General features: G+C 41.4%; 1 protein-coding gene across 4 annotated transcripts in view; it reads right to left on the reverse strand.

Annotated features, from left to right (window-relative positions):
• The window catches only part of ANO10 (anoctamin 10), a 236,668-nt gene that overhangs the window by 51,138 nt on the left and 172,825 nt on the right, over positions 1 to 12,705 (reverse strand). For all 4 annotated transcript variants that reach the window (XM_059162278.1, XM_059162279.1, XM_059162276.1 and 1 more), the window contains one exon: positions 4,947 to 5,063. In XM_059162278.1, coding sequence (XP_059018261.1) covers positions 4,947 to 5,063 — 117 coding nt within the window. The remainder of the gene's footprint in view (positions 1 to 4,946; positions 5,064 to 12,705) is intronic.

The following is a 12,705-nucleotide window of genomic DNA, read 5'->3' on the forward strand; positions in this document are numbered from 1 at the left end:
AGGCCTCTGGACAGTGAGAATAAACAGGCAGCGTAGTAAGAATCATTGCCGACTCAGGGCCGCATGAACTTGCGAGGCCCAAGCAGCAGTGCCAACCACCCAACAAAGCCCTGGGCCAGCAAGAGAGGACAGGAGAGGAGCAGCTGGCACAGGCTCTCCCACTAGGCTTCTATCCTGGATCTGTCCTTCTCAGATTCTAACTTTAACAAACAAGGAGTGGAGAGGAGAATACTTTTACGTGGTTTGCTGTTCAGGACCCTGGGAAACCTTGACCACAGCACTCATCCCTGCCTCCTGCCCGCTTGATGGATCAGGCACTTGGGAGCCGCACATGCACAGATGTAAAACTACCTTTAGTGCAAGCTGGCTAGGACAAGCTAGAATGCCCTGTTTGAAGGTATTTGATAAATATAACAAGTCAAAGCCTGCGGGACATTTCTGTCCCTCCAGAATCTTAATAGCAAAATCAGCACCAAAGTCATGTTTTCTTAGAAGGTGATATTAATTAGAGAATCACATCTATGTCTCCAGAAGAGAAAGGCCCAAAGAGACTTAAAATCTTTTAGATTTTTTCTTTTAAAATTTTATTTATTTATTTTTATTTAAGTAGGCTCTGTGCCCAGTGTGGAGCCCAATTCGGGGCTTGAACTCAAGACCCTGAGATTAAGACCTGAGCTGAGATTGAGAGTCAGATGCTTAACCAACTGAGTCACCCAGGTGACCCTCGGTTTTTCTTTTAAAATAATATGAGACAGGGAGGTGCACCTGGCTGGCTCAATCAGTAAAGCATATAATTCTTGATCTCAGAGTGGTGAGCTCAAGCCCCACATGGGGCATAGAACTTACTGAGAAAAAGTAAGTAAATTAAAAAAAAAAATTTTTTTAATGAGACAGAATTTTGGTTAGTGCTTCATTACCCAATGACGATATGTGTAAATAAATTCTGCCTTTGAATTAGGGCTTTGCTTTGCTGTTAGGTAGTGTGTATCTGAAGCAGGGGAAGCCAGGAGCTGAGATGACCTCAGAGATCATTTAGCCATGTCCACAGCAAGCACTTACAGCTATGAGTCCTCTCAAAGCAAGTATAACAGTTCTGCATTAGGACTCCTAGGTAAATGTATTAAGTAATACAAGCCATGTTAATATCCAACATCATTACAGACCCTTTGCTTTTTAGACAAATACACGATAACATGAAATCTTGAGTAAGAGGAAAGCTTCACTAGCATGGACAATTCTTTTCCCAAAGAATTTTATCCTAATGAAATGTATTTTTTTTGCTTGGAAGTATCAATTACTGTCATACTTTACTTCACTAATATGCCCATAAATGGAAATTTAAAAGTTTAAAAAATTTCCCATGACTCTAAGTCTCACTATAAGTGTTTACAATTTTTTTCTGGACCAACTGGTCATTATGGTTATGACTGGGCATAAATGATGTCTTTATGGACGTTTAGCCCCTGACACCTCCATGTTATACGGCTCTCTTCCAGCTTCGAGCCTTACACCCTGGGGTCAAGGCACAGAGCAGGGGTGAAGGCAGTGAGGGGTGCCTTCTTCTAGTAAGCAGGGGGAACAACTGTAGGCAGAGAGGCAGTGTGGCCTAGGACAGCCCAGAGGGACCAAAGGGTACTCAGGCCTCCTACAAGGACATTTTAGAAAAAAGAGGATGCATATAAATTGGGGATCTGAATATTGAGGCTCTCATAATTGTCTGTGCCCACAGACTCCTCACAAGTTTAAGGAACTAGGCTATGGGGAGGGACTGTGCTCTACCCCCACCTCCAGCCTCTCCTTTAAATGGGGGCTGAACAAGTACTCTGAAAGACTGAGTGGGGTTCCAGATTCAGGTTGGTCTGCCCTCAGCCTTGGTCTCATCCTAATCCTGACCCCACCTGAGGTTCACTGAGGACCAATCCCACTTTGCCTCACATTGATTCTAGGTTTCCACATTCAATTTGTGCCCTCAAACCTTGTGTGTAAAATACTTATTATATGAAAATAAATTTTACTCCAAAAATTTCACCTGACATTTAAATGTTTTTCTAAGGAAAAAACCAAAGCATATGAATGTTTGTAAAAAGAATAAGGAAGAAGGAGGAACAGTGTGTGAAAGATGCACTCAGGTGTATCTGAAAATGGCATTAGGGAATTTAAGGAATTATTCAAACCACCAACATGAGGGAGGACTTTAGTTCTCATTTACTTACAGGAGTGCTTTAAATGCAGAAAACATACAGATAACAAATGGCAAATCACCCTCCACCTAAAGAATTCCTGTTGTCCTTCAACAAGTAGTACACGTACCTGGTCAGAAAATCCAAGCGGTATGTGAAAACAGTTACCTTAATTTTTTTTTTTTTTTAAAGATGTTATTTATTTGAGAGACAGAGCAAGAAAGAACACAAACGGTGGGGAGGGGCAGAAGGAGAAGCAAATTCCCGCCTCAGCAGGGAGCCCGATGCGGGGCTCAATCCCAGAACCCTGAGATCATGACCTGAGCTGAAGGCAGACATTTAACTGACTGAGCCACCCAGGTGCCCACAGATATCTTAATTTTTCCTCAAAGGCAGCTACTGTACTGGGTTTCCCGGAAGCCTTTCTAGGAAAAACAACGGACGTGTTTGCATTCGCCCATTTCTTGTCCCTTCCTTCCCTTTTTCAAAATTTAACTCAAGGGACGCCTGGGTGGCTCAGTTGGTTGGACGACTGCTTTCGGCTCAGGTCATGATCCCGGAGTCCCGGGATCGAGTCCCGCATCAGGCTCCCAGCTCCACGGGGAGTCTGCTTCTCCCTCTGACCTTCTCCTCGCTCATGCTCTCTCTCACTGTCTCTCTCTCAAATAAATAAATAAAATCTTTAAAAAAAAAAAAAAAAAAATTTAACTCAAACTTGTTCTGTACCTTGCTTTCTCTACTTGCTAAAATAGCAAACACATACTCACACATGCATGTGCATGCACATGCACACAACACACACCCCAGCACGAAGAGACCTTTTAAAAACAAGGTTCTGGGGCGCCTGGGTGGCTCAGTGGGTTAAGCCGCTGCCTTCGGCTCAGGTCATGATCTCAGGGTCCTGGGATCGAGTCCCACATCGGGCTTTCTGCTCAGCAGGGGGCCTGCTTCCCTTCCTCTCTCTCTGCCTGCCTCTCTGCCTACTTGTGATCTCTCTCTGTCAAATAAATAAACAAAATCTTTAAAGAAAAAAAAAAGAAAAACAAGGTTCTGTGGAACCATTATCTTACTATAATTGTCTTAAACTGTCTCCTACTCAGTTTAGCTGCGTCTGGGTTCTTGCTAATAGAAATGCTTTGACAACATTATTTTGGCCCACTTTGCAGTTATTGCCATTACCCTAGCAAGAGTCATTCTGGTTGGAGGGTAATCTAAATTTTGATTCAACTGCATTCTAGAAAGCCTGAGCCAATTTACACTTCTGTCAAGTATAGAAAAGTGTCCACTACTTCACACCAGGCAAGAACAGGCCATCAACCAGCGTTTGCCGACAGAGTGAGTAAAATGTCACGTTTCCCTGTTATTTGAACTTAAATTTCTTTAATTGTGAGTGAGACCGAGCACCTCTTCTTAGGTTATGCTTTGTTAATGGCTGTCTTTTTGTATGAAGTTATCAAAATGCTACTTGAATTAAAGATGTTAACCATTTTTCATATGTTGCAAATATTTCCCCACTATGTCCAATTTATCTTTTGAGGTTTTTTTGGTCATACAGAAGTTTTAAATTCCCATACTTTTTGTATCTCTTACCTGTCTGAAATTTGCAGGAGCATGGTGGCAAGAGGTATGTAGGGAATGAGGTAAAATGAAATGTAATAATTTTCCCAAACAATTGTCATCAGACCATGTAACAAACAACCCTCCTTTTCCCCCACTACCACAGAATGTTAATTTTACCATAAACTAAAGTCCTAGTTTTATTTTGGTCTATTTACAGGCTCTCTGCTGTAAATTATTCCACTGATCTATTTCTTCCCTAATTCAAAATGTATTTCATTATTCTATTATATTATTCAGAATACATTTTAATATCTGGCAGAGCTAAAGACCTCATTTCTCTTCTTTTTCAGAAATCTCCTTGCTGTTCTCAAATGCTTATTCCTATATATTTGAATTAGCATCACATTTTCACAAGACTGAATCTTTTGGTCCCAGCAGAATTTTTAAAATATCCTTCATATAGATTATCAATATTATTTTTATAAATTACTACACACGTTTTCTCTTTTGGCTTCTGTACAAGGTGGTGTGGAAGCCTAATGGACTGTGAGGGACAGAAGCCATGTCCTGGACCCACAGCATGCCTCTCAGATGCTAAGTGCCTTACTAATTTTCTCATTGGTTTAGTTCCTATGTATCTCTCACTAAAGAGAGCTAGCTCTGGGCATGGGGAAGTCTCTATCTTCCTGCTCACATTCTGCTACAAGTAGAAAGTCAAAATGAAGACCTCCAGCTTTGCCCCTGGTAAAATGTGGAAATCCCTGGACGAAGTTTCTACTTTGATGGCATTTTTGCTGCTTTTGCCCACACTTTCTTGTTCTCCCTCATTCTCTGCAAGATATTATGCGAGACTCTATTTATTCACTTCTTGCTTCATGTTTCTGTAGAAGGCAGACTTAGAAACTGTCGGAGCTGCCCCAGGACGATTCTTGGAAATCCTGGTCTTGTTCTTCTACTGAAAGCTAGCTCTGTTCTTTAACGTTGCTCAGATATTTTTGTTTTGCTTAGTTTAGTTCTTTCAACTATTTATTTGCTCATATTATTACGATTTAGGTTTTGTTACGCCATCTAAACAGGAGATGTATTCTGTATTTATTTACGCTGATAACTTCAAGGCTGAAGGAAATACTGAGAGTGAGCTCTCTAAATTATAGCCCCTGGCATTTGCTAAAGAGATACACTGATTTTCAGCACAGTTGCCCTTACCTGCCTCTTGAGTGCCTCCAAAGACTCGAACTCCAATTTGGCCAGTTTCATCTGGATATGCCGTGGTTTATCAGGTATGGCAAATGCAAGTATGAACTTTAAAGCCAGAAGTGCATGCTGAAAACAAGCAAGAGTACATGTTGACATGCCACACTAGGCTACAATGAGTTGTGCAATGAGAAAACAAGGGGCCTAAGCAATCTGTGATTCTTCTCATGAGTCTTATTAATTTCTTATGACTGGCCTGTCCATTATCAGAGATCAACCAGGCCAAAGAGTTCTATTTAGCCAACCCCACCACTGTGGCCCACCCAATAACTACTGTCTTATTTGCTTTATTCTTCTAAAATCGGTTATTCACCCAAACTGATACCATACATTATTTTCAGTGTTTTACAGAAAAATGAAATTTATTCTGAGAAGTCTTTCACAAAATGTGTTTTTTCTACCTGTGTCCACCTTCCCAGTGTATGTTAGCATACAACACTGGCAGACTCCCTCTATTCTTTGCCCAATAACATCTTCCCTGTGCTGTGCTTTAGGCTATTATGTGAAACATACGGTGCCTTAAACACCAGGTGCCTTGAATCCTCTGCACCCCCACAAGTATCTGCTACTGTTTCTTTCATGAAATGATAATCAATAAGTATTGATGAATTGATTGGTTGCAATGTACACTTTATGCTGCTGACTCCATCTATATGGTAAGGCAGGTACACAGAAACAAAGAGTGTATCCATTATAACACGGGAAGCTTAGAACCCTTCTCCACCAAAATTATTTGGGGTTTTTCATACCATAATGATATGAGGTTTATAATTCCACTTTTTTCTCTGCAGAACAGAATAAACCAACAGGATTGTTTCCATTGGTAAGCCTGCTCTTCAGATGCATGGCCTTGACCTATGTATGCTTCTACAATTCTAGTATCATCTTGTGATCCAGGATCAACACCCACAGAAGTCTGAATGATGAAAAGAATAAAGTTGCCTCTTTGATAATGGCATGAATTACTAAATATTAAAATCTTTGAAATAATGTTTAAAGGTAAGAAATGATTAAAAGGCATTTTGAAAATCAGGGAAGGAATGGAGCCGCCTCTAAGAAATGTTGCATTGAATTGCTGACAGAAAAAGAGGACAGATTAAAAAAATTAGATGAACCCCTTACTGTGATATTTTCAAAAGGAGGATGAAGGATGAATGCCATGTGGATATCTACTGGGAGAGGCATGAAATAATGAAGGAAATCAGCATCATGCCAGAACAAGCAATAATTCAATCCAAAGACCTGGAAATGGGCAGAGCCCCAGGGCAGGCCAGGTGCTCCTGGTATTAACAGGAGATGTGAACTGGACCAGGGCCAGGCAGTCTTCACCAGAGTGTGACTGCTGGGACCCCAGAGGACACCTGCAAGGTGCTGATTAAGTATCTACAGTGTGAAAACTAGTAGATAACACAGCACGGATCAGGTGACATCATCTGTTTTAAGTCTGAACTATCTGAATTAAATTAACAGGAACCTGGATAAAATCTACAAAGAACAAATAAATAATTCAAAAAAGGTATACTGTGTCATTATTTCATTCCATTGGAGCACTGACACATAATTTTATATAAGACTTAACCTCTTCAGTAGAAATACTAGACAAGAAATAAACAAATGAGCAGATGAAAAGAAATCTTCCACATTTTCCAGGAAAGGGGTGTCCTCAAACTGCCAGAACCCCATCATGAGCCAGTCACTGGCCCCTTTCCATCTCTCCTAGAAATCCGTACCCATTTTCTCTTCTTTGGAGTCTTGGAGGGAACCAGTGAAAAAAAAGACCCTGCCAAGGTCTTCCCTTGGAAACAAGGTTCCTGTAAGATGTGTCAACTCTCCTTTGGGAACAAGGACTGGTTACTGGGCAACCGAGGAAGGCTACCACAGACCTCAGTGCTCACAGGTGCCATACAAAATGTCCATAACCCTCATGAATTGAAAATGTTGGTATTTATTAAACAATATCAGTTGATATAGGAAGTCATTTTAATATGGTTAGAACACTTAAATAGCAGTAAGTTCTGAGTAGTTTGGAAATCCTGGTAAGTTATAGTAGTTACCATAACATACCATAACCTGGAAAGTTATGAGTACTTCTGTAGTTTGTTTTCCTGAAATAATTTTATGTTAAATGTTTTTAAAGGCCCATATGTAGAGAGATCAATTTCTTTTGAACTGTATTTGCAAATAGGTTCCTAAAAGACCTGCTTATTTTAAGCTTTTAACGTCCCACTGAATACCTCCAGGGTTATGTTTCTTTCTTTTTTTTAAAAAAAGATTTATTTATTTATTTGACAGACAGAGATCACAAGTAGGCAGAGAGGCAGACAGAGAGAGAGGAGGAAGCAGGCTCCCTGCTGAGCCCGATGTGGGGCTCGATCCCAGGACCCTGGGATCATGACCCGAGCCGAAAGCAGAGGCTTTAACACACTGAGCCACCCAGGCGCCCCCAGGGTTATGTTTCTTTAAGAGTTTCACACAACGCACACAGCTGAATACTCCTTAGCTGGCTACCAGCACCACAAAGCCAGAGGGAAGCAGTAATGTGTCCCTCCTTTCATATATATTAGTGACTAGTGTGCTAGACATGGGTCACATGTTGGAGGATTCTATAGGGAAGGATATGATGTCCTGGCACATGGTCTAGAGGAGGAGAGGAGTAATTACGGGCCATCCCCTAATGCCACGCATGAGTGGTCCCACCCAGTATACACAGGACAATGAGCCTACAGACTGGCAGTTACCTGGGTTTTTAGCAGTTTGGAGAGGGAAGTATGTTTGCAGAGACATACAGGATGACGAGTTGGCTAGGAGAGGGCAGGAGTGTTCCCAGAGAGGAAACCAACACCCAGAGGGGCAGTGGGGTTGAGGAGAGAGGGGACACGGAGGCACTCAGATACTGGAAGACACAGGAGTTGAGTGAGGAGTGAGGAGGCACTGAAGATGCTGACACAGGAATGATGGGCTTGGAGGTCTCCATTTGTGGCATGGATAGCAGACCAGTGTGGAGTGTGCAGCAGTACAGGCAGGTAATTGGGGTGAGCCAGTGTGTGCAAGAGTAATGGGACAGAACCTCCAGGACTGAATGGAGGGCTCGCCAGCAGAGGACCAGACAGGCTTCCACGGCTCCTCCATCATGACGTGTACAGGATGAGGAGCAGGCTGGAGGGAGAAGGTCTGTACGGCCTATGCACTTTCAGGGGACTGTGGGATATCTGGGTTGAGATGCTCAGCAGGCAGTGGGGCGGAGGAGTCTCAAGTTCATGACAGGCTGGAGGCAAACACCTGGAAGTTGCTAGGGTATATGCATAAGAGGCGCATAAGAGGCACATAATGCCATGGGAATGGCTGAGATCTGCAGGGATGCACAGTGAGGGAGAAAAGATGAGATGAAGTAAGAAGTCGGCACAGGATGGAACTGGAGGAATGTATCAGGTGTGATGAGCAGAGGGAGAGGTCTGAAAAGTAGCTTGAGAAGCAGCACATGGGGGAGGCAGAAATTGGGGGAGCCTGTGGGGTTACAGAAACAAAGCAGAGAGAAAGAAGCCAGTCAAGTGGGCACTAGAAGGTCATGTACATGGAGGCTGGGGAGCAACCTTTGGTTTTTAACCAACAGGAGGCCTTTGGTGGCTCTGGTGGGAGTGGTTTCAGGTGAGTGGAGGTCACAGAAGCAAGACCAAGGTGAGCCAAGAAGGGCCTGGGAAGCAAGAATGGAGAAAGCAGGGCTTGTCACACTGAAAAGGGAGAGCTCACTCAGGGAAACAAAGGCACTGGGGGCACTCATTTTAAAGAAGAGAAGAACTCTAGAAGAAATTTATTGTTCAGAATTGGCAATTCATACTTAAAATGAGGAAGGACAGGTGACCATCCCATAGTGTTCTCATTTTTCTTTTACAGACCTCATCTTAAACCATGACTACGTATCCTTTCCTCAAAACAGATCCTCATAATCTTCAACAGAAGAAAAAAAGTGCCTTGAAGAGCAAAACAAAAATGCCAATATTATTAACCAGATTAGAAGAAGATATATCAACATCTTGGCAATAGTTTTCTTTGGATGGTTGGCAATATGGGCAGTCTCTTTATCTTTAGTCTCTGATAACATACATTACTTCTTTTTTCCTTTTCTACATTTTTTTTTTTGTTTTACTTTAATTCCAGTTAGTTAACATACAGTGTAGTATTAGTTTCTGGTGTACAGTACAGTGATTCAGCACCTCCATACATCACGCTGTGCTCATCACAGCAATTGTGCTCCTTAATCCCCATCACTTATTTAGCTCATGCCCCCTCACCTTCCCTCTGGTAGCCATCAGTTTTTTTCTAAATCGTTAAAGATTTAGAATCGTTTCTTGGTTTGTCTTTTTTTTCACTTTTGCTCATTTGTTTTGTTTCTTCAGTTCCACATATGAGTGAAACCATATGGTCTTTGTCTTTCTCGGACTTATTTCGCTTAGCATTATACTCTTTAGTTCTATATGTGTTGTTGCAAATGGTAAGATTTCTTTCATTTTTATGGCTGAATAATGTTCCATTATATATATATATATAATGGAACTATACACACACACACACAGCACATCTTCTTATCCATTCATTAATCGCTGGACACTTGGGCTCCTCCCATATCTTGGCTATTGTAAATAATGCTGCTACAAACTTAGGGCTGCACATTGTGCATTGCTTTTATAAGGGGGAAAAAGCCACTTCAGTCAAAAAGAATGCAAGTGTTCCTCACAGCTGGGGAAGATCAGGGAGAAGAGATGACCACTAGTAAACCCGTGAGCTTGACCTAGATGACTGGAGGCTGCTCACTTCCTCCCTTGGAATGTGGGAGTGAGCTTGCCCCTCCCACTCCCAGAAGCTGCTGTAAAGACATCACCTTGAGATGGTGAGGTGGTGCTGAGAACAGTATAGTTGATGGTACAGTTGACCAAACCCAGCAAAGTCCTCTATTGATAAAAGTTCATAAAAACATCTTAGATGTGGCGAGGAGGTGCAAGGATCCACTCATCTTGCTGCTGCCCAAGACAAGCCTCATAGGTAAGTTCCCTTTGCTATTTAACTGTCATCTTCCCACTTGGAGAGGCTGGCCTTCCTGCCCTCCACACTCAGGGGTCAGCTCAGATTTCACCCTCCTGCCCTCTTCCTGCCCTCCACACTCAGGGGTCCGCTCAGATTTCACCCATGAAGCTCCTGGGAGGGTTGTGAACTGACACTCACCTAAAGGAATTACATATGCTAAAGCTCCTAACCCCCCTTCACTATAACTGCCCATATGCCCAGGAGACAGACCCAAACCAGTAAACTTGCAGCCCAGGGAGTCTGGTTTTTTAATCTGGGGTCCTAGATGAGAAGCAGCTGGTGAAGATCATCACTTTGTACTCATTCCTTCTGCAAATAGGTAGGAGAGCACTTACACAGAGCCAGGCCACCTAGATGCTGGCCTTCTTTCACCACTTCCTTCCCTCCTCAAACCTTGTCACACTGATCCAACCCTCACCCTGCCCCACTTTGCAGCACTCCAGAAGTTCCACCAATTACAGGCTTATCTGGTTTGACATATCCCTGGGAGGGTGAAGGAGCATTGCCATTCACAGGTAACTGTCAGTAAGTTTAATTAGCCAGTGCTAGCAAACTCTGTCCTCCACCTACCCCCAATACTCTTGAGTGCTCAGAAGTAGGGGGATATGCCACAGCAGCTTCAGCAGTGGGATACTGGCTTTGAGGAAGAGGAGTAAATAGAATCAGAATGGAACTAACACTATCTTAATGCTCAGGAAAGAATAAATTAGATATCCAGCCACCATCACAGTCTCTTTACTGGTTTCTTGTACCCAGGATCCACAGTTCAATTTGATGGATTAAGTAAGCTTTTGTAGGCTAGCCTGGAAACCTAAATAACAGTTATAGCACCATGCTTCCAAAAAACAAAACAAAACAAAACAAAACAAAAAAACCCACCTTTAAAATGTTGTTTATATATTCCCTACAGCAAATCTGTTTCAAGGCTGGGGAACTGCTTTATGCTAACTGAACTGAGAAAAATAATCGCAAAAGGCATTTTAGCTATTTCTATTTGTTTTCATAAATAAAAGCAAACCTAAGAAAAAATATGAATCTATTCAGATTTGAAGAAAAACATATTCAAAAATGAATACTTTGGTTGGCTTTTCATCGCCTGTGAAAAGAGAAGACATTTTGTGGCCACGATTGTGATTCTTCCTTCATTGACAATCTTCTTTTAAAGTAAAACTCACAAAATTGTATCCTAAACAAAGCAAAGAAGAAAAGAAACAGTTGGGGGTGGGGTGGGAAAATGGGCAGAATTTAAAAAGTAGTAAATACAAAGAAGTCGGCTTCCCATAACAATATGCTTCAAGTAATGATTATAGGGTATACTAGTCAGGAAAGAAGAAAAGGACAAACCAAAGAAAAGGAGCATCTGGAGCTAAGTATTTCCCAGAAACACAGTACTGCCTACCCAGCCACTGGTGCCATGCAACTCTGGTCACCCCAGGAGGTCAAGCTCTTGGGAGTCTTGTGGCAGGTGTATAGTCTGTGAGCGGAACCTTTTTATTTTACAAAAACTGGAAATTATGACACAATCGACAGTAGCAGCTGTGTTTGTAGCAGCATGTCCCCAACCCTGTCTCTTATGAAATGCAAATTAGAGATAGTTCTTAGAATTCTGAAAAGATAATTTGATCTCTACAGTGGAATGTCGGCCATTAGTACCTCTTTCCATTCAGAGTCCAGCCACCACTGAATAAAAGAAACTCCAAAAGAGCATCCTCTGCTGATTACCAAATTACATGCCAAATGCCAATTAATAAGAAATGATTAATAGATCCAAGATTGAAAAAAATAATTAGGCTCTTAAGAAGCAAACCTCAGACAAACAGAAATACAACATACCAAAATCTATGGGTTCCAGCAAAAACAGTTCTAAGAGGGAAGTTCATAGCAATATAGGCCTGCCTCAAGAAATAAGAGAAATTCAAATTAACTGTTTAACTTTAAACCCTAAAGGAACTAGGAGGAAAAAAAGAATAAATAAAGCCCAAAGTTGGTAGAAGAAAGGAAATAATAAAGATTGGAATGGAAGTAAATGAAACAGAGACTAAAAATAGAAAAGGATCAATGAAAGTAAGAGCAGATTCCTTGAAAAGATAAACAACATTAACACATCTTTAGACTCCTCAAGAAAAAAAGAGAGTGCTCAAATAAATAAAATCAGAAATGGAACAGAAATTACTGATACCACAGAAATACAAAGGATCATAACAAACTACTAGGCACAATGATAGGCCAACAAATCGGACAACCTAGAAGAAATGGATAAATTCCTAGAAACAGAAAATAATCCAGACTGAATCATGAAGAAATAAAAAATTGGAACAGGCTTATTATTAAGAAATTGGATCAGTAATCAATAGCTCCCAACAAATGTAAGTCCAGGATCAAATGGCTTTATTACTGAATTCTACCAAACATTCAAATAAGATTTAATACCTATCCCTCTCAAACTCTTCCAAAACATTGAAAAATATGGAAAGCTCTCCTCATTTTATGAGGCCAGCATAACCTTGCTCCCAAAACCAGACAAGGACATCACAAAAAAAGAAAATTATAGGCTGGGGATAAAAATAGATGCAAACTCCCCCACCAACAAAATATTAGCAAACTGAATTTAAGACACATTAAAACGATCATA

Source organism: Mustela lutreola, chromosome 2, assembly GCF_030435805.1.
Source record: "Mustela lutreola isolate mMusLut2 chromosome 2, mMusLut2.pri, whole genome shotgun sequence".
NCBI classification, from domain to species: Eukaryota; Metazoa; Chordata; class Mammalia; order Carnivora; family Mustelidae; genus Mustela; species Mustela lutreola.